Raw genomic sequence first — 25,646 nt, 5'->3', positions numbered from 1 at the left:
CATATTTGGCTGTTATAATGGAGAACAAAAATGTCATTTTACTGTGCAACATGCATGGCGAAGCACCTTTCCCTTTTAGTGTTTTCTTTAATAGTAATGAACATGAGCATAAATAAATACAAATGAGCACCGTGGAGGGGGCTTTCAATTCTTAAGATTCATGACCGAGCAAAATCAGAGACGACACTGGTCATATCCAAGAGAGAGACCATCCAACCAGGTAGAAAACAAGAGGCCTGCTCTATCTCTGCAAGCTAAGCTCACGTACAAACACTCGAGAATCGTTTTATAATTTATATCCCTTTCAAGAACAACCATTTGTAGTTGATGACCGAGCAGATATCAAAGAGGCCACTGGTCATATCCAAAGGAGAGACCATCCAACCAAGCAGAAAACAAGAGGCCTGCTCTCTCTCTGCAAGCTAAGCTCACGTACAAACACACGAGAATCGTTTTATAATTTATATCCCTTTCAAGAACAATAACCATTTGTAGTTGATGACCGACAAGCAATGCTTCATCATGTGGTTCCCATCTTGAAATGCAAGTGCGTGTAGAGACCATAGAGTGAGTATAAATTGCAGGCTCTAGAGTGGTCCTCCTCCTAATAGCGTGATGTGCCTGGCATCTAAGATGATAGAGGAACCTCATTCTTACTCCTGGCATGCTAGCATAGAGCCCGCAGCACAAAACAAAGTTACTACTGTTTAGTGACTACTTGCGGCCATGGAAGGACTAGAGATTTCATAGGCCAGCATAATTTCTAGCAGCGTAATAAGCGAGTTCTAACTAATGTTGTTCTTCTCTGGGCATATTACAATAGCTCTAGTTGTGTTTTCCTCACTTCCACTAAATTACCAGAACTACTTCTCTCCTTCAACTCACTGGTAATTAAAATAGGTGAAAACGTTGTGTTATCATCATTTACAATTCTTTGTAGTTCTACTATGTTTTAGGAAAAAGCTGAGGATTCTTCGGTCGGTAAGAGATTTTTGTAACTAAATAATATACCCGAGTATGTTCGTGTGGAGTCCCACACCAGGGGCATCTTTAATTTCCTTCTTTTTTTTAAGTTCCTATAAGCTTTTCTTTACCTTCTCTTTTTGTCCACTTCGAAACATAAAGCCTGTTTGATTTTTATATTTTAAAAATGATTTAAAAAATAATAATTTTTTAATTTTCTTTTCTTTTCTTTAAAATAATTATTTTTTAATTATTTTTAATTGTTTTAATATACCAGTATTAAAAATAAATTTTAAAAAAATAAAAAAAATACTATTTTAATATATTTTAAATAATTTTTTAAAAAAACCCTGTAACAATATCAAATAGCTCTGCCTCCTGTTACTTTTAGCCAATGTTCCTGGGCGTAAAATCACAGAAATGTTTACAATTAACCTTTTATTTTCGACTCAGCATGGGAGTGTGAGTTTGAAAGCTTGGAGTGGTGGATTTCAAGCTAATCTGGCTTATGGCATAAGCTCGTAGAAAGGAAAGTTCTCATAAAAATAATTTGATACTCGCCAGAAAGAAACAAAATTATAGAAATATTCAACATAGTTATTTATGAAGATTACAAATCAATCAGAAAATCTTCCACAAAAGTAATAATATTATATATTTTTGTAACCACAGTCAGAAATATAATATGAGCCGGCAGAAGTTACATACCTGTTCACATCTTTTACTTTTCCCTTTTCTTTTTCCGAGCTTCCATATTTTGGTATATACATTTTAATCCCTTCTCATGATTGACAATGTGTTTCCAGCAGCAATTCACCATTAGGCTTGTTAATAGCCAGATGCATGAAGGCCAAAAATCCATCTTCAGCAGCAATCATTCTGTATTTGTGGTTCAGGATAGAGGTTACTTCAAGGGACTAAATCCAGATGAGCTCCAGCAGAGACTCAGCAGCTGAGTGATCCTCTACCGCAAATTCAGCCTTTGGGAGTAAAATGAGAACTCTGATTGTGCTTTTTAGAACGTTGTAAAGTTGCGGGCTTGAACAGAAGCTCTGATTTTTGGTCTTTGATTGGAACCAAAGCTCATCGCTTTTGAGAGTAACAATAGGCAGCCTGATCAACGGCCTTTTTTAATTGAAGTTTCAGATATGTATTTCGACTGTCACAGAAACATCCAGAAAAAAGAAATCTCCCCAAAAGGAAACTTGTTGGCAACTCCCTACACTTTTTGTTATTGAATTTGAAGACTAGCTTAATCACCATAAAGTCACAAACATCCTGGATTTTAGTCTACCTGATTCATCATAGTAACATCTGAGTTCAGTAAGAAATTATTTATTGATGATTAACAATGTCGGTAGAAAGATATGGACATGTACTTACAGGTTAACAATTTCCCTCCCTGGGCTCATTCTATTTGAATGTACACGCAATCACTCCGGAAGCAATGATTTGATAACTTGAACCTGGAATATCTAAAGGCATGGTCACAATTTTTATATTTCACTAGAATTCAACTAATGAAATAATGAGACTTACATGAGACTGGAGAATTTTACGTGTCTAAATCTGCCCCCATACCACCTTTATCTCGGCATAATAATATGGGAAGGGTACCTCATTGTTGCCCCATACAAGTCTTGCATAAGAAGTGCACCGCAGAGGCAACTTCAGGGATAGAACAAAGAAATCTTTCTGAATAATGCTCACTCAATAGTCCTGCCTATCAGGACCTAAAACCCATCTTAACTCCGTGTTGGAATATGGCAAGGTAACAGCAGCGTAATGGGTATTGTAGGAAACAATAGAATCCATAAGAATCCTATGCGAGCCAAATTTTCAGGAACAAATTTGTATAGTCACCAGAAATCACCGCAAGAGCAGACTCCGTCTTCAAAATGATGAAATCGGCTGGCATCCCTCACAATCAGTTCTCTTTCAAAGAATTTTGAAACCAGCTTACAAAACGTATGGCAATCAACACAAACTCGAAGGTTCTTTGTAATTCTAATAGGGGTTCCCTCAGAAGTGCTCATCAGACCATATGCAATTGCCAGCCTTTCACTATGTCCATAAAGCATCTGAACTTTCTCTTCTTTCCCTACATTGTGCAAAACAAGCTTCGTTTGAGGCACATAGCCTCCTTCCTTCTCCAACTTCTCAGTAATTTGAGCCAACTTTTGATAAATCTTGTAAGATTCTGGGTGAGACTTGTCTCTTACAAGGAATGTATGAACCTTGTTCCCAACCTCAATCCAACTGCACCCAGGGTTTTTCTTCAACCCACCCCCCTTCATTCTCATTCTTACTTCTTCCACGTCTTTCCATCTACCACTGGCAGCAAAGACATTGGATATCAGCACGTAACTTCCTGGACTATCTGGATCCAAGTCTAAAAGCTTTTGTGCTGCAATTTCTCCAAGTTTTTTATTTGAGTGAATCCGACAAGCCCCGAGGAATGCACACCAAACTTCAGCAGTAGGCTCAATCTGCATGCTTTTCACAAAATGGTATGCCTCTTCTAAGTGATTTGCACGGCCAAGAAGATCAACCAAACATGCATAATGTTCTGGCCATGGCTCCAGCTGATACTTACATTTCATAGTTTCAAGCAATCTTTTACCTTCATTGATTAGTCCTGAATGACTGCATGCATAAAGAAGTGCCAAAAAGGTAATATGATCGGGAATTAGTTTCTGGTCCTCCATTATACTAAATAATTCAACAGCTGCTTTGCCACGTCCATGCATTCCATATGCGTTGATCATAGTTGTCCATAGAACTAGACTTTTACTTCTGGTGCAAATAAATACCTTGTATGCATTCTCCAGACTTCCACAACAAGCATACATATCGACTAGAGAGTTCACTGTAGATCCTTCTAACATGAAACCCTTCCGGAATATGAAACCATGAATTTCTTTTCCTTTATTCAAGGCAGATAAACTAGCAGCAGCAGAGAGGATGCTTACTAGAGTTATAGAATCAGGTTCAACACTGGTTTCTTTCATCAGGTAAAAAACACCGAGTGCTTCATTTGCAAGTCCATTATGTACATAGCACGATATCATGCTCGTCCAAGACACCACATCTTTACATTTTATTGACTCGAACATTCGAGTTGCATAATTAATATTCCCACAATCTGCATACACATCAATGATCATATTCTGCATCATAAGATCAGATAAACCTCGCTTCAAAGTGTAACCATGAACTTCTTTTGCATGGGACAAGCATCTCAATCCACTGCAAGCCAGCAAGGTGCTTCCTATCATCATTGTATCTACGTCCATCCCTTTCGTCTGCACTTTCCTCAGCAATTTTAAAGCCTCAGTATGACAATTATTTTGAGCATAGGCAGCTATAACTGTTGTCCAGGAAATGAGATCTTTATTGATCATCTTATCAAAAACTAGGCCAGCGTAAGCCACACAACAGCACTTGGAATACATATCTATAAGTGTATTTCCAATCCGTAGATTAGAATCGAGCCAATTCTTCATTGCGTAAGCATGAATTTCCTTTCCATTCAACAGATAACCCAGTCTCCCAGACGCAGCAAGGATGCTTATTAGAGAAACCTCATCTGGTTTTAGATTAGCATCTTGCAAACCACAGAAGAATTGCAAAGCTTCATTATACAAACCATTTTGAGTGAAACCTGCTATCATGGAATTCCAAGTGATGTTATCCTTCTCATCCAACTCGTCAAAAATTCTAGCAGCATAACTCATTTTACCAAATCTAACATGCATAGCTACCAAAGCATTGGCCACATAAACATCAAGTACTTGATTTGATTTTAAAATAGCAGCATGAATCTCCATGCCCAGTTTCTTGAAGGAAGAATCCTCACAAGCTTGAAGAGCAGCAACCAAAGTATAAGTATTTGCACCAACACCAGCCTTCTGCATTTCCCTAAACAATCCCAATGCCTCCATACATTGCCCATTCAAAGAGTAGGCTGAAATTATAGAATTCCATGACACGACATCATTTCTTTCATTCATTCTATCGAACAGTTTCCTTGCTCCGAGTATGTCATTGCACTTGGCATACATGGAAACAAGAGAATTAGCAACAAACACAATAGAATCATATCCACATTTAATTATCAGACCATGAATTTCAGCCCCGCGGTGTATATCCTCAACCACACCGCACGCTTTAAGTACACACGGAAAAGTAAAAGAATCAAAGGGAACACCCAAAACCCGCATTTCCCTAAACAATTCAAGGGCTCTTAAAGGTTCTCCGTTTGATACATTAGCACCCATCATAGCATTCCATGTAAAAATAGTTCTGTCGTGCATTTTATCAAACACTTTGTCCGCATCCAAAATAGACCCACACTTGCCATACATATAAACAAGTTTTGCGCTCAAAAACATAAATTCAGATACTAAATTGGATTTTATTAAATGGGCATGAATTTGTTGGCCCTGTAAAAGTGCTCTCTTGGTTGCACAAAGCTCAAGGATTGGTGCATAAACCTCGTCAGGGTTAATCAGAAGTGAGTTGCCACAGTCAGTGAAAAGAGCAGAAAATGAGACAAAAGCTTCTTTGAGGCTTCCTTGGTTGCATGTCTCTTTAAGAGGGGAGTTTTTTATCTTCTGAGAGAATTTAGGGATTTTGAGAGACGGGTTCGCTACATGGGTTTTGTTTAACGTTTGGAGTTGGGCAAAGGTTTTAGGGATATTGTAATAGCATTGTGAAATTGACGTAGCCATCAAAGAGACTTTGCACAAGAATGGAAGGTGGTAAGGAGGATAACAATGCAAGGCAGATCACCTTTTCATTTTTAAGGTTTCGTTTTTATTTCATTGCATTTAATTTTCGTTGATGTCTTTTTCAATCTTATGATATTTTCTTGTCATGTTCCCATTTCAGCAAAAGAGCGGCTTCTACTCCTACGTCAACATGGCAGCTGAAAGGAATCTATCCAAAATCAGTCAACTCGGCAAACCACAAGAACAGCCCGTAACATTCTAGATTAGGATGCTCCATTAGAGCATGTGCAAGGACCTTCAGTTTCCGAGAAATGCATTTTGTTTAAGATCAACAATCTTTCCCCATTACATTCCATAAGCAAAGAAACATCATCATAGTGAGCGTACTACACTAGCCTGAAAAGACAATGCACAAGGAGATCGAAGTAAGCAGGGAGAGGGGGGGAGAGCACGCTTCTCAACAAGAAATGGGCAGTGTGTGCCCCGTTGCACTGTGCAAAAAAAATTAAGTCGAAGAATACAATAGCCCAATTAACTTGGCCAGGTGGTTTCACACCTCTCCATTCCTTGCACACCTTTTCTCTATACAACTTCATAACACACTGTTGGTAATTCCAACTATGTACATTGAACAAACCACCTAATGACTCTGTTCACGTGCAAAACCAAAAATGTCCTCGCCAAGAACCCAGAGTACAACAAGAAGCAAGACTCCACTTTCCCTTTTCAATAAGAAGCCTGGCACGACGGTCTTCATGCTTGCCAGGAACTCGACATTAATCAGTCATCTATAAAAGATTTCTTCTTCTTTTTGGCCTGTCCTCTTTCAATCCCAGGCCAGCCCTGCTGCCTTGTTCTCCCTTCTCAATGTATTACGAACATAGAATCCTTTACTTCCTTTGCCGTGGTAGTAGACAAAACCCGCATAGGATTTCAATAAATAATAAATAGCTGCCACGAGCTGAAACAATCACGCTTAAATCAGTTTTTCCACTTCTCACCCCCGATTAGATGAAGTCAGCAAGCTCTCATCTGGTAGTGTCCATGAGAGCAAATGCCCACCAGAATCCCCACTGAGTAACTGCTTCAGGTCGCTCGTGAGATGAAGGGAAGTAACTGGATGTTTGTGAAACTTGAGTACCTTGTGGAGAAGTAACCTGTACTCCGGTACCTTATCACCTAAATTTAGCCCACCCGTCAAATTGCTGGTAGATTTGCTTAAGGCACTCTCTTGGTTGGAGCAGTGAACCATGTGCCACACCTTAACTGCCCCACTCTGGTGGCCAGTCACATACCAGTTTGTGTCCAGCCAATCGGAAAACGTACAGCTCGTCACTGAGAGAATAGAATCAGATGGCAGTTGGGATGTGTTAATCACTGCAAGGCAGTCCCCATTGATGCTCCAGACAGCAAGCAGAATTCCAGCTGCTGTCACAATCTCTCCAGTCAAGTCATTCACATAAATTGCTGAAATTGGCACAGGAAACTCTGGCAGTTGCCTAACAAAAACCAAGGAGCTGAGGTCCCATAAAATAACTGTGCAGTCATCAGAGCCACTCACAATCAGCATGTAAGGCTGGCTAACATGAAGGCATGTGATTTTGGCCGTGTGACCACAAAGTGCATTCTCCAACTGCAGATGCCGCAGCGCACGGGGGCCATCCTTGCTGATTCTCCAAACACAGAGTAACCCATCATCAGCTCCTGTAACCAAAATTTGACCATCATGACTAGCACCAGCACACTGAATCTGGCTGCCCCCGTGAAGATTCTCATGAGTTGAGAGGAGTCTATCTTGATCATAGCTCATAAATCTCAAACTACGATCTGGGAAACCCCAAGCAACATATTTGGTATATGTTGTAGGCTTGAGCAAACTATTTGTGCCCGCCACAAGAATTTTCTCGTGAACAGTAACAATCTGGGTTATGGCAGATGAGCTCTTGCGTATTTCATGTGGAGTGAGATGGGATGAATACTTGAGTGGGTGATGAATCCTTCTATTGGAACGTCTTTTCACATGGGGTTTGAGGAATAGCTGCTTGGGTGTCTGCCCAAAGTGATTGATTTGTGCTAGAATGGAGGCTTTCATTGAAGGATCTGTTACCGAGTCTATGTCCACACTCCCCTCGTATGTGTAATGATAGAAAACATTAACAGCTTCTTCAGCTGCCTGTCAATTATGCAAGGAAAAAATATCAGATCATGAACAGAACAAGGACAATTAATATAGAGCATACAGCTGCACAGTGATCCAATCACCCACACAAGTAATGGGACAATGATGAGTAATTAAATCATCACAATCAAACGCGTATTCTAGTGTAAGAGTTGCAATTCAAAGTAGTGGAGGTGGTGGCAGGTGTGAGAATTTTTTTGTTTCTTTTTTAGGGGAGGGGGAGGCTAACCAGGCAGACACAGATCTTCGTGGTTTCTCAAACAAAAGGATGAAACCCACCAGCAGTAAACAGAAAAATATAATGAAAGCAATCAACTTAAATATCATGTAAACATTGGAACGAGGTTTATTCTGCTGATCCGTCACCGTCTCTGTTTTCCTACCGGGGCTTCAGGGGTTACATCTCAGAAGGTAAAATGGAATGAAAAGCCCGGTTGGAAGTACATAGTAAAAAATCAATATTTTCATAGCAGTTGGTCATGGATTGTAACTCAATTGACCTGCAAAAGGACAATATAATTTTCTGATGCAAAGAAGTTCTGAATGTTGACCGTACCTTCCCTCTCTGTTTATATCCAAAAATGAGATCTATCCAATGATGAAGATTTTCTGAAACAAAATCAGATTCCAGTGCTTCTCTATGCTTCCTAATGAAATCTCTAGCACTGCCTTTCGCCCATGGGGGTAAGAGGACATCACTAACCTGGAAAAAAAAAAACCATGCATGCTAGCAATTTTTAATGTACGCAAAAGAAAGTGAATGATTTTTGTAGTCCTTCCCCAGCAAATAATCAAACAAAAAAGATTAGTTAACAGTAAATAAATTTGCACTTCCAGAAACAAACCTTCTCTCCTGATTGTTTCTCTCCCAGATCAAGATTGAACATGTTCTCCAGAAATTCTGGCATGTAGAAGAATTCTGGAATCAATTCCTTGACATCAGATGTATTTCCCTTCCCTGCTGCACTTGACCAAGTATCTCGAATACTGTTGAAAAGACGATCAGCATGATCAAATTGGCCACCCTGCAGCTTCTGATTCTCTACACTGAATGGTGGAAGGCGTAAAAGGTAGAAGAGGACAATTCCGGCACTAGAATAGTGAGAACCATAATGAAATTTTGGAACCTCTGGATCATCCCAGGTCTCATATCTGAATAGAAAACCAAAAATGACAGAATAAATGGAAAGCAGTGGATAATCATGGTGGTATAAACAAAAGGACTAACCGTTTCTTAAATTCATCTTCTCCCTCTTGTGTTTGACAACCCATTGGCTTCTCGAGCTTACGAAAGGATTTAGGATTGGACAAATCCAGATTTTCACTCTCATAATCAGCGAGAACCCATGGAAATACTGGATATTGGGTCAGATCACTGTATCCTCTACCGGCCAAGGTGTTGAGATGCATGAGATATTGGAAATTGCTAATTTCTCCATTTTGCCACCTTTTAGAGAAGGATTTAGCCATTATCTTAAATAAGCGACTGCCCTCGTTACTTTCTTGTTTTACTGATCCAGAAATTGTAGTATCCAACCTGAAATACGAGAGAATTGTGAATTAAGCAATCTTTTGTTCAAATATTCCGAGAAAGAAGCATCTAAAAAGTCGATTAGCATCAGCATGTGAGCAACATAAATATAATAATGTCATCTTATTATGATTCTAAGGCACTATTAGCATATCCATTTGCCAAGAAATGGAAATTGTGATCGAGGACAAGGAAAGAGAGAATCAGGGAAGAGAGGGGGTGAGGGGGTGAGAAATAGAGAAGAGTAGCAATAGAGAGGAAAACAATAACCTTAATTATCAATATCATTCATTAATGATTCACTACCTTCAAACCAGTGCTTTATTCCCTTTCTAGCATTTAAGCTAAAATGAAACCCTAAAATATAGAAAACATAATAAAGTCCAAACATAACAAAATTTACATTCATAATTAAAGCTAAAAATCACAATAACCAAAAACACTAGATTTGTAAAACAAGAAGCAATATAAAATAACATTTATACTTTCCTGAAAATGAAAGATTTTTAAAATCTTTAATTCAACCACCACTCAATTTCATGACAAAACTACATTAGCAGTAGATATTAGATAACAACCTATTTAAGAGTTTCTTACATCAACCTCAGAGGATGTCATGGAGGGAGGGGAGTGGTGAACCACAAAATCACACAAAAATCATATCTTGAGAAGGTATTAGTCTAATTAGATGTATTTCACAAGTATAAATGAAATCTCAAGTGACAATTGAAAATGGAATGCACAAACACATGGGGATATTTTCCAATCCCCAAAAGGATCACCAGTGCATTTGATGAAGCAGTTCCTTCACTAAAGTGTCTGCATTCATTTAATAAAGACCCTCTTTTTTTCTTTTGTGCAATGCAGTTTACGTTTAATTGCTCAGAGATACAGTAGGAGTTGTTAAGCAATCTCAAAGATAAGATTTTCCCATCTGTCATCATCATTATTCTTTGGTGGGTGGGGAGAGCAACACACAAACATAAAAGTCCTTGATAAAACTGTTCAACCTGCATTCCACTGTGATGACACCTAAGAATATGAAACCTACGGACAAGTGCTAGGACAAACAACCAGGTGACGAAGAAAACTTACACAGAATCAATCACTGAAACTCAATTTGCTAGATCAATAAAAAATAGCTTGACTTGGATGTCTAACTAGGGTGCTACATATAAGCATCAAAGATATTGCAGAGGAAAACCAGAAAACATAGCAAAACAGAAAAACCACTTAACTAAGAAATAGAACTAAATTCGTACTTATACAACTACTACATTGAAAATAATGAAATTCCTAAAAACTAAAAAAAAAGATCATGAATGACCAAATAAAATACAGATATCAAACTTAGAAGGTTTTCTTCATACTCCATCAACAAGCCAATACACAATATCTCCCACGAGATCGGCATTGAGACATCAATTGTTTAAAGGCCTTGGTCTCTTAACTTTTTTCCATTCATGGTAAGATGTAAATGTACCAAGACATGAAGCATCCTACTCAACCCTTACCAGATCAAAAAGAATCATGTGCAACTGTTAAAACACTTGAAAAATCTAACAAAAGAGTTGATACATGGCTACAGCATAAATTCACAACATGTGAAGCATAAGAATTTATACAAAGTCAAAAATTAATTAGCAAATGCAATTGCTAGATAATGACGAGTATGCAAAAAAATATAACAATCATGGAAGAAAAATCAAAACCTATAAAATTCAAAGGTAATGAGTAGCAGAATTCATACATGCTATTTCTTGGAAGATTCATGGCAACCAGATTTTTGAATACTTCTTCTCTCTCCTTTTTGTGGAACACGAGGAGATCATTGCATCCATCCATGCTGAATATCTCAACAGCAACAGGTCGGAGCTGGTAATCACGTTTCAGAATCTCATGAACACTGTTGAGCTTCCACATATGCCAGGGATGGGGTAAATTACCACTAGTACACACTTTCTCCTTGCCCCATGCACCACCATTATAGGCCCATGCCCTTCCACCAACACATGCCTTTACTGTTGTGATCCAGGATGAAGTTGACTTGGATTGGAAATCAGCACTGCCAGTAACATCCTTCTTTACACCCAAAGCCTGATCAATAACAGAGAGTTCATCCTCGCATTCTTTTTCACAAATACACCCAGAATCATCAACGTAAAAATTCTCGATTATGTATAAAGAAAGCTCCCCTATCAAAAATATACCATCATGCTTGTCCAAACCCACAACTCGCTCACAGTTATATTTGAATCGTATCTTTTCTTGAGGTTCCAAATATGGTCGGATCAGATATTCACCATTATCATTCAGTTCTTTATCTGATTTATCTTCAGTGACAATGATTCCATCTGCTTTATTAGACGATGATTGCATTGGAGTTCCAACGTCTGATTTTTCATGCATGCTCTCTGACATTGGGACAGACACGGTACTAGACTTGACACCAAATTCAAGTGCTGAGTGAAGACTTGCTTCATTCATGTCACTAGCTCGGTCATCATTCCATCCACTTCTAACAGAAGCTGTACCTTTCACATCATCTGATTCTTTAAGAAATTCACCATACATATCACCATCCACACCATTTTGTTTGGCGCCATCAGTTAAAAGATGAAAAAACAATTCAGTGTCAGTATCAGAAGCATCTGGGCCATCCTCATATTTTCCCTTCAACAGCTCTGCTTCTCCTAACTCAAACTGTCCATCAAGAACATTTTGAACAGTGTCGATCCTCAATTTGCAGCGCTCAAGCTTTTTGCGCATCCTGTATGGTCCTTCAATGGGACAAAGCTGCCATTCAGGATCTTCAGTTGCCGAGGATTTCTGCAGTGGGAATATCCCACGCTCATGTACAAGTTGTTGAAGAAGGGTTTGCCACTCACTTTCAGCATGGAGAACCCATCCATACTTATCTTGGCGGACAACTCTTAACTCAGTAGACATTGCATCACGAAGCATGTCCAATGCATATCTTCGTTCATTTACCTGTTCCCAATGTTTTTGGTCCAACTTCAAAATATCCCGTGATCTTCTACCCATTTCCCTCCTACGACGAACCTCCAAACCTTTAATTCTCACTCCTGGAAATTTTGCCGATCCAGCAATACACTGAACCCACATAATGGCTGCACACTGCTCCAATACTTTGTTGACCATCAGTTCAGAACTCTGAAACCACTCAAAGAAAGTAGACAAACTTCCAGTCAATAATTTGTCGAAGCCACCATGTAGTACATCTATGTGCTGCCCTTGATTTGGTTTAGAAACAAGCAAGTCTTCCAGCGCAGCCCTGCGGTGCACCAGCAGATACTTGACAATATCGACTGCCATGTTCTGAACGTTTTGCCTTTGATCATGGAGAAGAGATATTAGATTTACACAAAGACAGCAATTCAGATCAGTATCAACATTGCTGGGACAGAAAATAATGCGCTTGTGAGCAACTAGCAACTGCAAAACTGTGCAGATATCAATTCCTGAATCATCTTGTGAAGAATTGGATGGTAATCTTTTCTTGGGCTCAATAAACAAACCTAAGCATGAAAGAAGATCATCCTCTCCTATGGTGACCAAAAATGGTGGCAAAAAACAGTACATTATCATACGATTTGTGTTCTTAAGGAGTGAATTTATAAAAGTATCAAGTTGCCTGCTTCCTCTTGTGATAGATAAAAGACTCTTTCCTGCAGGAGCTGCTTCTTCAATGCGACCATCTTTATTTGCCAGCTGTAACATTGACAACAAGAACTCCAGAGTTTTCAACACACCAGCAGGTTGAGGAAAGGAGCCCATATAAACACGATCTACTATCATCCAACATAAAGCATCCAGGTTTGAGGTCCATCGACTTTTGTCTAGCTTTTTCTCATCTTCCTCATCATCACGCAAAAGACGCCTTTCCACAAAGTTCATCAACCTGCTAAGGCACAAACCCTGAAAAACCAATACAGATTCAGCATCAACATATAAAGGTACTGTTTCCAAGATGCCCTCTATAACCTGTGCTGCTTTAATCTGCTCAGTGATAAAATCAGAAAGAACTTCTGCCATGAAATCTAACACAGCATTCGCTCCTGCAGAACACGGTCCTCCCCCATAGCCAGAATCATCCATTTCAAGGAGAAGCTTCGGGCTAACTGCAAAAAATGAGTTTGCAGCAGATGGCCCTGGGGAACAAGCCTTCAAGTCCGCCGATGGATCAAATTCACTACCAGACACAGAAGACTCCATGGAAGGAGTGGCTTGTAATGAAGCTTTGGATTCTTTGTGGGACGCGCTGCCAAGCCAAGATGACAATGCAAGGGCCGGTGATGATGGTGGTGTGAGGGGGATTCTTGTGCTCGACTTCTCGGATATAATAGGAGAATCTGGTATGTTGAGAGATGCTGAACTCAGGGAATCTGCCTGTCGAAAGGAATCCATATTGCCATCAACATTACGGATATTGAATTCATTTGAGCTGGAGATGGCAGAATTCTGAACAACATTATCCCCAACAAAGTTCTGAACAGCTGGGACACCTTGGGCTGATTTTTTCAATTCCTCGTGGGAATTAGAGATGGCAATCTCTGCTTTAACATCAGCCACATCATTTAGGGACACAAGCATATCTTCAGAACTTGTACTTGCATGCCCTTGAGGAAAGCTTCCAGCACTAATGGAGGTCTTTGCAGATTGTTCTTGTTCAAGCGGTAAGCTAGAGAAAGTATTCTGAGAACTGCTGGTATCATCACCATCATTCAACTCCTTTTCTTCTGTCTTCTCAGAAAGTGCTTTCACCATCTTCACTGCATAAGCTGCTCTGCAAGGGGAAAAAAGGGCTCATTCAATCACAATATTGCTCGAGTAATTAAAATTGGGAACAAGCAGTTCCAAAATTCTCAATGTAGCATCCAGAAAAGAGAATACAAATTGCAGCATGTCTGAAAACAAACCTGGTGCAAGAAAAATAAAGGTCGATGCAGCTTTCAAGAAACTCAGGCCTTCTGCAAGCAGCTGAAAAGGGAGGAGACATCTTTGCGAGATCAACCATAAATCTCAGAACTGCGGTTGCAGCAGCAGGAGCTGATGCCTCACCACCCATTAAGCGCGCTGCATATGTCTTATGCATCAAAGCTTCACCTTGAAGCTCTCCTGTCATGTCTGCATTTCCTTCCACAAGCTCTGCGACAAGGCTAGCACCAATCTGGGAAAGATTACCAGTTTGATGAGCAAGCACGGACTGCATGCTTAACCTATCAAAAGTAGATTTTGCCATCACAATCACTGATTCCAATAGCTCCACATATTTCAACTCCACATAGCTTCCATCACTTGGCATAAGGGCATGAAAATCTAGCATGCGCACTTCTGGTAGTCTTGGGTACACGGGCTTTCCAAATATCAGACAGAACAAAATATAATATATATCAGGAGAATCATAAAAACTAGGAAGCACCCGCATAAGACCCTGATAACCACCACTGGTGCGAAATTTAAGAGCAAAAGTGGGAGAAGAAGTGAGAGACACACCAAGAAGAGTCATGATCCATCTCATGCTTGTAGGATGGGCAGCTTCATCAAGAAAATATGTTACCAGTTTTGATGACACAATCTTATGCCACTGCTCAAGTAACTCGTCTGATTTGATGGTTACTTGTAGATCAATAAGCATCTCTAGGAGCATATTCCTTACAATTACATGCTTACCCATTGATTCTCGAGCTATTTGATGCCTTGGTTTCAGTTCAGGTGGGTCAAATGTCATAATCACAAACCTCACCACATTCTCTAGTTCAGAAGCCAGAAACCCATCTTCCAAAATGACCCCAAGCAACACCACTAATTTCTCCAAAACAGGAACTTCAACATCACCACGCTGCAAAGTCACTAGCAAATGCTGAACAAGGTTTATTCGACGCAGAACGGTAAGGTTATGATTCCTGTACCAATGCATGGAAACCAAATGCTCCAGAAATCCTAGAAGTTGAATTTGGATTGAAACTGGGGCAGTCACCCACAATGTCCAGTCCAACAAGACATGCTCAACCATATCGGCATTTGACAAGACGATACAATTTGAAGTTTCAACTAGCATATCAGAATTGTCTAGTTCAGAAATATGGCTAAATGAATCTTTTTGTGCAGAAAAATCATCCATGTCCCCATGAGATCCAACCGAAGAAATTTCATCACGAAATTTTGACAAGCTGAGTTCCTCGAAGCTGGTGTCCTGCAAAGTGGCAGCAGGTGATAGAGTAGCTTGCCTGCGTTCCAACTTCTTTGGTTCAGAAAATGAAGCTTCACATGCAGCAATTTGAAAAAATATCTCAAGAGATTGCATGTCAAATAATGACATTCTACGACGCAGAAACAGAGCTAGCAAATGGTATCCCCTATATTTTTTCATATCTTTCACATTTTGGGGATTCTGATGAAGAGCACAGGCAAGTAATGTCAAAGCCATGTGAAGCATATCCCTGGTTTCAGCAGCTTCAACAAGGGCCAGGACAACAGCCATACCACCTACAGGGCGGATTGCATCACCAATTACAGATTGCTTACAAACATAGATATCTCCATGAAGGCGTCCAAATCGTGGTATACCTGAGGCAAAAATAAAAAGAATGAGGGAGTATGCAAGGGAGCAGGAGCTGATAAGTAACAGCCCCTCTACTCTGCATAACTTGTTTGAAACATAAAATCCAGATTTTAATCACTCACCCCCGATAGGAGAGGCAGCAGCTGACATAGGATCAACCAGATTGAGCAATGAGAATATGCCAGATGCTCGAACAGATTCAGTACATGTTCCATCAAATGCAAAAATAAGTTTCTTTCCAGAAAGCTGCAATGAGAGGTTTCCTAATCTCTCCAAATCCCAAACAATCCCACTACCATCTGCTTTAGAATCCCCCTGCTTGCTAGCACTCTCGAGCTTCTGTGTTGCCAAAGGCAATTCAGCATCTAATGAATCCAAGATGGCCATGCTACCACCACCACAAGCCTGGTTGGGGACAAAACGTAGAAGGTTCGAGTCTTGGAAGAGCCCTCTGTATCCTCTGCCAAGAATGTACATGAAACAAATACACCCTGATGTAAGCACCTCCTCAAAAAGGTAGCAAGAACGAAGTTTCCATGTCAACTCACTAACCCTTGCACAATTAACTGGTGTCCCAATGGTGACCTGCAAAGGTTTTCCAGCCGGAGATGGTGAATATCCTAGTTTCCCTGTGTGTTTTAGCTTTCCATTGAGATACACATTTGCAACACTAGCTTGAAATAGTCCAGCAAGAGCATTTGGTTTGCTATGAACAACTGCAAGGTGATGCCATCTGCCTTCTTCCAATTCTAATCCAGAAAAAGACAAGGCACTAGAGTTGCTAGTAGCAAGGGTTAGAACACCATCCTCTTGAAGATAAAGTTCTGCATAAAATGTGTTTTCATTGCTAGCCGTACCAACAGAAAGTATACGGAGAATATTCTGTTCATTTTGCTGCCCATTTGAACTACTCCGCCTTTTTGAAGGGCCAGCTTTGGACGGCTCTGTTTCCTTTGCTTGTGATCTCAAGAAATGTTTAAACTGGAACCAACAAACAAATGAATAACCCGCAGAAGGAGGCCAGGATCTTTCTCCCAGAGACACCTGAACAGCAGCATGGCCAATTTTACTCATATCCATCTCAACAAACGGTGCCAGAGAAACATTTTCTGAGGCCATATCTTCCATGAGAATCAACCTCTCCATCATATCAACAAGAATATGGCCTGAATTCATAAGCCTCGTTTGCAGTATATATCTAATAAGCAGTCTGAGTTCTGATGCAGATAGCCTATCAGCAAAAAATATAAACATTAGTTTCTAGGATAACCATTGTCAAGTAAATTGCACTGGATTCTCTATAGACGTACCTATATGCACCAAGAACTTCCACAATCTTCAACATGTACAGAAGTAACGTAGATGAGCCTGATAGGAAGGGGTGGATTGTCTCCAATAGAAGTTCCACGCAGCCTACACAAATGACAAAATTAAGAGCGAGAGGGAGATAGACACACAAGACACACAAACACACACACAGGGACCAGAGGGCAAAAGAATACAGACAATCAATAAAATGGAAAGGATTGCAAGATCAAAAATTTCATTCGCACCTACTGAGGTGAGATTTTCCTGATTAAAGGGGCCAGCACGAGCAAGCCTTTCTATAAGATTCAGTACTTCTAACTGCACTTTGGGAGTGAAGAGCAACAGCGAGCGGATCAGAACTCTAACAGCCGCAGCATTGTACACTCGTTCCTTATCAGGATTTAACAGGCCTGATGGGGTAGTAAGAAGAAAACAAGCTGACCCAGATTCCATCATATTAGTTGGCACATCACTATCTGCTGACAAGAATGGTGGAAGCACAATTTCAAGAGCAAGCTCCAACAACAGCTGTATAACTTGCTTTTCACATTCCACACAAACCAAGCCAGATTCAGATAGAAGCTCATAGAAAGTGTGGGATGACATAATAGTATGCAATTTTATCCTGTTAATAGCATTATCACACACTCCAGCTGTCATCAGGCGCAGTAAGTATGTGAACAACTTCATGGAAACCTCTAAAGAAGATTCTTCTGTCTGTTCCCCATCACCTTGGAAACTATGGAGTGTTGTCAGCATAAGAGAAAAGCCAGTGGCTTCACCAAAGACCCTCTGAGCTGAAGTATTAACTCTCAATATGCGCCACAAGGCACCCATTGTGTCACATTTTGCATCACTTCGAAGCCTATACTGATGTCCAGCACTGCTTGTAACCATTCCACTTTTGAGAACCTCAACAAGTACACCTAGTTCTTCATGATGAGTCTGGTAAAATAAATAAAAAAAACAAAGTTTATTTTGGCCTGAGCTTTCGAAAAAAAAATTGGGAATTGATACAAGAATGAGAGCATGTGTAGCTATTATGACCATTCAAGCATTTAACAGTTCAGTAAAATGGCATGCTGACATACCTGTGCAATATCTTCAGTGATCAAACATGACAATATCCGGAGAACCCCAGGACGATGAACATTGGACACAATAAAAGGAAGAACAATGGTCACACCATTAGCTGACCGGAACAATGCTTGACTAGCTTCAGCTTTCTTCACTAAAGAGACCATACAATCCCATGCAACAGATATTGTACCCTCAATTTCAAAAATAGGAAATTTCCCTGAGCCACCAGATTCCATTAGCTTGGGTGAAGAAAGAATAGTATCTTTAGTGTCCAAGTGTTTCTTGAAACTAGAACTAGATTTTTTGTCTGACTGATTAGGGCTAACAGTTTGTTGTTCTGGGCCCAAAAGAAACTTGTTCTGCTTCAGATCATCTAACAGAACTTCCAGCACACCAACTTCTCGCAGGACTTTCTTGTACTGTTGATCAAATGACAAAAGTTTCACAAAGAAAGAGAGTATGGTGTGCTTCAGCTCTGATGCTATCGGTTGCTGCAATAAGCAACAAAGAGATAGCAACTCTTGCTCAGGAACACAATTCACAACAGTCACAGCGTATTCTAGAATTTTCAAGATTATCTCTTGCAATGATGGTGGGAAACCAGCCATATTTAGGATGAAAAGTGGAACGGTCCGTAATTGTTGACACAACTTATAGTTTTCAAGATGACTTGAGAATATCTTAAACATTCTATTTAATACTTCTGCCTGAAGTACTGTACTGTCTGCCTTTAGCAAAATGTCTTGCAACATCTGGACTGCTTCAAGGTCTTTAACTTTACTGTTGTCTTTCTCCCAATTTTCATCAGCAACTCGATCTAAAGATGACGTGCGACTTCTGCTGGGTCGAGTGTGAGAAGATTTGGAACTTTTTCCTGCAGACCATGCTGTAGATTCAGCAGGACCAGTTTGAGATAGATTGACAAGAACATCAAGCAACCTAGACAATGCAGGTGATAATTGAGCTGATGAGGGGTCTTCTTTTTCTGTTAATTCCTGTCTCTGTTCATCATTCATTGCATGAGAACCATCTTCTGTGCCATCAAAGGCAGGAGAAGTCTTGGAATAAACAGACTGAGAGTCCTGATTTTGTGGTGCAGAGGACAGAACCAATGCAAACTGCACAAGGAACTGGTAACCATGGGCATTATGTATATCTTCCCTGAGCCTGACACCACCAGCTTCTACAATTCAAAATAGTACAAAAAATTAGCAGTGACATACATATGACAATTTTAAAGCTCAAAATTATTTGAATTCCAGAGAATTATGGAACCATAAATTAACATCTTTTACATCTCATTTTAACAGTGAAGACCACAGAGTTTTGATCCATTGATCTTATGCCATTCAAGAAGTAAAACTGACTGCGAAATTACCCTGTCTGTATGACAATTCCACACATTCAAGTAACAAGTCCACAATGCTCATGGTGTAGGCAGAATCACCAGAGTCTGGATTGAAATCTTTAACTGCCATTAAAAGAACTTTTATCTGCATGTGAAACAGAGAATATCACTCAATAAGTATGATCTTTAGAAAATAAAACAAGACAGCAAACTGTGGCAATTATTATAATAAGAAACAAGACAATAAATAAGGAAAGACACAGGTAAAAGGATTTAAAAAAAAAAAAAAAGCTTTACTAGCAAAAGAATGTCTAAATTATGTGCTAAAACTATAGTGACCACACACTTCCCAAACAAGGTTAGTTTTGAGGCAACAGAGGCATGTTTCAAAATTGTCAAGATGTTCAAAATTACATGATCAGACAGAAGGCTGCAGAACTGTCTCAGAGTTTATTCCAATTGCAATTTGACTTCACAAAGCAGGGTATATATAATTAGCTAACAAAGTATATTGCTGGGAAAGATCACATGCAAAAGGTTAGCGAGTACACAATACACTACTCATTCCAGGGTGCATTATTTACAGGAAAGCTTGAAGAGATCACTTGGTTAAAAGTAAAAGCATGAAATGGATTAACAACTATGATCTCTTCTTATATTTCTAAAATAATTAGCAGAAAACCCTCTGCAGCTTGTCTCTGCTTATCCAAAAAAAATTGCAGCAAACCCATTCTAGACAATTGTCATGTGATCTCATTTTGCATCAGTAATCCCATGGTTCAAACTGCTAGAAAATTACAATTATGTGGTTTCCACTTAGGGTTCATTTATACCTACATTCAAACTAATAGAGCTTTTATGATCAAAGTTTGTCTAAACTACTCCAACTACTTGATTTAACCAAATAAAAGCAGACTTTAAGAGTTTCAATTATTGTGACAGAAAATTTAGACAAATTTATGTGATACAAACACAGGTATTTTTGTATCGAGAATTGGAAAACATCTCATAATGACAATTTAAATCCCAGTAAAATTTTGTAGAGTTGTGAGAAAACCAGAAGGTTCCATCATTCCATATTCTTCAATATGAAAGATGGTGGCAGATGAAAATGTCAATTACAAGTTCCCTGCAGTACTGCATGCTTTTCTATATAATTCTTATCTGTTTGTAGCCAATACCAGATGGTGTTTGCGTATATATCTTGCAGTGCTTCCATTGTCGTTGACCAAAAGAAGACCAAGTATCTGGAGCAACCACAAACAGCAAGAACCAATTTCAACTTTCAAACACTGAGCCATAAAGCTTATCTGAGTCTTTTTAAGTGACTATATATTTAATGGATTCATGTGCAACTCCACTAGTGCAGCTCCACTAATGCATATATGGGCCAAAAGGCTATACATTTACCTGCATTGCATGCCGATGAAGTTGTATGCTGTGCAGTGGAACAAGACCTTCTTTATAGCGAGAAAATATTGTTAAAGACCCATTAGCAACCATCTGAAACAGCAACTGAAGTGAATTGTCTTCAATCAAGCTTTGTGCTGCTGAAGGATGGTTTGCCAATGCTTTCATAATATGCACTACACTTCCTTCCACCTATACAGAAAATAAAAGGAAAGAAAGAAAGAAAAGTGCATATTAGACTTCAAATGCATAGTTCTAGTCCTTTAGATGTGTATCCACAACTGCTAAATTTTTTTTTTACATGACTATGATGACATAAAAGGCAAATGAAAAAGACAATGTTACTGAAGTTTATCCCAAACCGTGTCGAACATTATATGGAAACTAACAGCAACAGAAGGGCTAGCACATAAAAAGCTACCTCAAGCCGGCGAACTTGCCCTAAAGCACCATCTTGATCTTTTTCAGATGGCAATGATCCTTCGGAGTTTGTAAGCTTTTGCCTTAGATTGGTTTCAGTGCTCAGAAGGGCACTGAGAATGTGAATGAGACAGCATAATATTCCAGAATCAAGGAGAGATTGTTTATCAATAGGCTGGAAAAAAAAAACACCTTGCTTAAAGTGCTTTCTCAAAAGTAGCATGAAAATAAAAATGGAATTTGCCCTAGCTGACTACTTGTTAGCCTCATTTACCAGGCAGCTTCAATAGTAAAACAGTTTCAATCACTCAAAATCAATCCCTTCACTTTTGAAAAGGGACTGCAGATTAGCCGAACTCTGACTAAGGTAGCAAAAAAATATAATTTCCCAAAGCTTTTTGTCTTTTTATTTTTTTTTAATTTTTTATCTTAAGCTGGTGATTGTAAGAGAAACATACCCCGGATACAAGAGCTTCAACAGCAGTTAACAAATTTGAACCGGGACCGATGCCATCCTGAACAAATAGCATGGAGAACATGGCTTGCATTAACAAATCACCAGGATGAAAGAGGAAAGGACAGCATTTGGTAAAATCTTTTAAGAGGCAAACCTTTGTAACTTCAGAGAAAAATCTCAACACTTTCTCTACATCCAAAGATCTTGTTTTGCTGCCGATTTTTAATTTATCAATATCGGTTACAAATGCTCTTCCCACAACAAAAGAGAATATATGTGTTTCAACTAACCTGTGATTCATCAAAAATTGAAAACATGTTCAACAAGCCAAGAACCATGCAAAGTACTAAAAGCAGAAATCTTATTTAATAAATAAAAACAACAGCCAGTCCTACAGTTGAAGTGCATTACTGAAAGCTGCATTTCATGCAAAGCAACCAAAGTTGTATATCTTATGCAACCGAGGAAATCACATAGATTTTAGAATATAACTTGTGCAAAAAACAAATTCTGAATGAGATGAAAGGTGGAAGCCAATAGAAACTTCTGTGCACATAAGAAATGAGTTTCATGACTTTGATCCTGTACAAAAAGTTGTTGCGAGATTCAAGAGATATAGTTGCTACAGAATTTTCAGAAGAAAAAGATTGAGAAAGTGCAGTTTGAATAATCAGTAAAGAAATGCTAACTTATGCTAATCAAGCCTTTGTTAATAAAGAGCTATATTAATTATAGAAAGTGAAACAGTAACTACAAAACAAAGAATAAGACATTCTCCTTAGAGAAGGGAAAGGAAAACTAGAAGGAAAAAAATATTGCAATAAGACTTTGCAAATCTCAGACATGGAAACACCTCTAAAGTCCTTTAAAGTAGTAAAACCTAAAGGAAAAACTAAATGCTATGGTCCCTCTATAATTCTTGAAAATTCTATAATTCCACTGCATTCAGATGCACAGAACAAAAACTGCATGCCTAGCATGATCTTTTGATCCCTTTTTTGGCAAATGACCAATTGCAATTGATAATCTTACAGGTTATGAGAATTATGTAATGGCAAAAGAAAGCAAAAACAAGCCCAGCAAATCAAAAGTGGAAGACCGTCCATACATGGTAACTAATTGAGCTACATTAGCGTGCTGCTTCACTAATCTACAAAAAGCATCTATAGTCCAATTCAAGGCCATTTCTTTCTCCTGCATAGACAATGAAAGAGCCATCAGCACTCACTAATCATTTTACCAGTGATGATGATTTCCTGAGAGAAAACAGTAATGAAATAGCACACAAAAGATGGGAATCGAGAACCTTTTCGGAACTGGATGAGCGGAACTCCTCCCAAAATCTCTTGAAGTCCAATTCCAATTCATGTCGATCTCTGCATTTCATAGAGGAAAAAAAGAACAAAAAAGTTGACACGTGTGAAATGGCATACTGGAATGCCGTAATAGATCAGAAGTTAGAACATTTAAAGCCAAAAATTTACAACAGAATAGATCATAAAATTATAAGACTAGATTTAGAATGGAATATCAAGAAAGGAAGATACAGATATTCAGCATTAACAACCAGAAAACTGGTGTCTTATGATTTAACTTCACTTTAAATCTGAAAAAATAATGCTAAAAAAGTTGAAACTGGTAATTGAAGTTGACAAACTAAAGCGAAGGACAAGATCCTGTGGCATTACAAATATGAAGGTTCTCAAATATTCAAGCGCAACTTTATGCACAGAACTTGATCCTATAACGTCTGCCATAAACATATGGCAAAAACTGCATCACCAGCATCCCTTGTATGACAGAAAAGAGAAAACGAGCAGAAGGTATAATGGATATGGAAATTTACTAGAAAAAGGGAAACATTGATGGAGGGAAATTCCCAAAAAAAATCCAAAAGACAATAACAGCATTGAATTTTGAAAGCATTCATAATCCTGTTATCATTTAGCCGGTGCCCAGCATGAGCCTCACCAAATGCTAAACCTTGATTCAAATACTTGCAGTATGAGCATGTTCTAGTAACTCAGTGGCGAACCAAGGAAACAACAGCAACAATAACTAGCCTGATCAGGTTACAAGGGTGGGTGGGGTGCTTCAAGAAACAAATTGCAAATGCAGGGAAAGAAGTCACCTTCACTCTTGATTATCCACCAACCATCATCATATTTCACCACAGCTCACTTTCTAAGCTAATATCATCTACAGTGCGCCTAGCTGAATACAAATCCCCTACATGCTAGTTTTTTTATAAAAAAAACAAAGGCATCCTCGTCCATTCTACATTCGGCGTAGTCTATTGCAGTCTTGTTTTCTCTTAAACCTATAAAATCTTAAAGTCTATCCATATTTCCCCTAAAAAATCAAATCAACTCAATATATAAATTTCCACACCACTAACAGTAATTACTAATTAATGAAAGTAGTACTTGATCAAAAACAACAAAGTGCCAAATCCCAGCAACAAAATAATAGTCAACAGAGCTCATAAACTCCAATTACAGATCAACATTCAAGAACAATCAACGCAGATTACGTTTCAATATCAAATGTGCAGCTAAAAATGTACGGAATTAATTATCAACCATCAACTAAATAAAAAAACAACATAAGCGATTGAAAAACATATATACAAAAATAAATTTGTTGAAAGGAAGAAAAAAAGAACCTGGAAGGAGATGAAGGGAAGTCATGAAAAGTGGTAGAAGAGGAAGCATTGTGTGAATTAGCAGGCGATGAAGAAGGAGGAGGAGAAGCAGTAGTAGCTGGTGAACTAGAAGGCGAAGGAGATTGAGTTAAACCGACCTTCTCTTTTATGTCCTTAAGCAATGTTACCCATTTCATCGTTTATTCTCTTTCAATTCCCTTCTATGATTCCCTCTCATCCGACGACGACGAAGACTACGACGACGGACGACGATTTCAAATTCCGTTTCACCAGATCCAACTCCTCCTTCTATATTATTACAACACTAGTACTCATAAATATCTGCAAGGATCTCTCTCCTTCCCTTCCCTTGCTCAAGATTAACAAAGAAATAATATTAGACAATTGAATCGATTGAGAAAAGAAATGTTCGAAAGTGATGAGGAGTCGGGATTTATGGGCAGCAAGATCTGGCGGCTTTAATTTCTCCTTTCGTGTTATTTTTTTTCTTTCCTTGTCTCGCTGTTTTTACTTAATTTTGATTTTTTTTAGGGAGATGTGAAATTTTTCAGCCCTAAAAAAAAGGAAAACGCGACTTCGGCTATAATTATGAGAAAGAAAAGAGAGGAGAAAGGAAAGTATAACAAAATGATGATTAATTTATGATAATTATTAATTATTATTATCAAGAAATTCTCTCTCTACTGCTGTGGTGTTGCCGCTCCGCGCCTTGTTTCTCGCTCTATATCTCTCTCTTTCCGTCTTTCTTTCCCGTTCTTCGTTTCCGTATATGATAATAATTTTTTGTTATTATTTTGTTTTCGAAGACTATCCACGTTCACACGGAAACGCTGCCTCCCCGCAACCACGTCAGCGTGGGATCCACGACGCTCAGGAACGCCACGTGGCATCTCGAGATTGTCGGACGGAACGTGATTTCCTCTTACCCTTTTTGGTCTTCGTTTGGTCTCAACGAGGGATTACGAG

General features: G+C 38.9%; 2 protein-coding genes across 4 annotated transcripts; both read right to left on the bottom strand.

Moving 5' to 3' along the window:
- Positions 1-1,539: 1,539 nt before the first annotated feature.
- LOC7476867 (pentatricopeptide repeat-containing protein At3g63370, chloroplastic) lies at positions 1,540-5,998 on the bottom strand. Of its 3 annotated transcripts, none has more exons than XM_024602353.2 (3): positions 2,503-5,998; positions 2,347-2,438; positions 1,540-2,257 (listed from the first exon to the last, which is right to left on the bottom strand). In XM_024602353.2, exon 1 carries the CDS (start codon positions 5,694-5,696, stop codon positions 2,823-2,825), a length of 2,874 nt encoding a protein of 957 aa, XP_024458121.1. In that variant the 5' UTR covers positions 5,697-5,998; the 3' UTR covers positions 1,540-2,257; positions 2,347-2,438; positions 2,503-2,822. The 3 variants fall into 3 exon arrangements, with proteins under 3 accessions (XP_024458121.1, XP_002306801.3, XP_024458120.1); XM_002306765.4 differs by having other exon boundaries at positions 2,347-2,429; XM_024602352.2 differs by having other exon boundaries at positions 2,347-5,998.
- Positions 5,999-6,150: 152 nt separating this feature from the next.
- LOC18099653 (protein SPIRRIG) lies at positions 6,151-25,441 on the bottom strand. Its single transcript, XM_006383615.3, has 19 exons — positions 24,681-25,441; positions 23,322-23,391; positions 23,124-23,209; positions 22,170-22,305; positions 22,017-22,073; positions 21,560-21,733; positions 21,139-21,330; positions 20,910-20,975; positions 19,759-19,873; positions 18,392-19,563; positions 17,546-18,245; positions 17,303-17,405; positions 16,115-17,223; positions 14,347-15,997; positions 11,157-14,213; positions 9,104-9,412; positions 8,721-9,027; positions 8,432-8,578; positions 6,151-7,869 (listed from the first exon to the last, which is right to left on the bottom strand). The coding sequence occupies exons 1-19, from the start codon at positions 24,854-24,856 to the stop codon at positions 6,694-6,696; spliced, it is 10,803 nt and encodes a 3,600-aa protein (XP_006383677.3). The 5' UTR covers positions 24,857-25,441; the 3' UTR covers positions 6,151-6,693.
- Positions 25,442-25,646: the final 205 nt, after the last annotated feature.

Source organism: Populus trichocarpa, chromosome 5 (genome assembly GCF_000002775.5).
Source record: "Populus trichocarpa isolate Nisqually-1 chromosome 5, P.trichocarpa_v4.1, whole genome shotgun sequence".
Taxonomy (NCBI): domain Eukaryota; kingdom Viridiplantae; phylum Streptophyta; class Magnoliopsida; order Malpighiales; family Salicaceae; genus Populus; species Populus trichocarpa.
The sequence above is the reverse complement of the archived record's forward strand: the minus strand, read 5'-3'. Positions and strand labels throughout refer to the sequence as shown.

What these genes read in the sequence shown, in the direction of transcription:
- LOC7476867 (XM_024602352.2), bottom strand. Translation starts at nt 5,696, where the DNA reads ATGGCTACGTCAATTTCACAATGCTATTACAATATCCCTAAAACCTTT.
- LOC18099653 (XM_006383615.3), bottom strand. Translation starts at nt 24,856, where the DNA reads ATGAAATGGGTAACATTGCTTAAGGACATAAAAGAGAAGGTCGGTTTA. An exon ending in TTCCCTTCATCTCCTTCCAG is followed by an intron (nt 23,392 to 24,680) that starts GTTCTTTTTTTC and finishes TATGAAATGCAG; the next exon opens with AGATCGACATGAATTGGAAT. An exon ending in GATATAAACAGAGAGGGAAG is followed by an intron (nt 7,870 to 8,431) that starts GTACGGTCAACA and finishes CATAATTGACAG; the next exon opens with GCAGCTGAAGAAGCTGTTAA.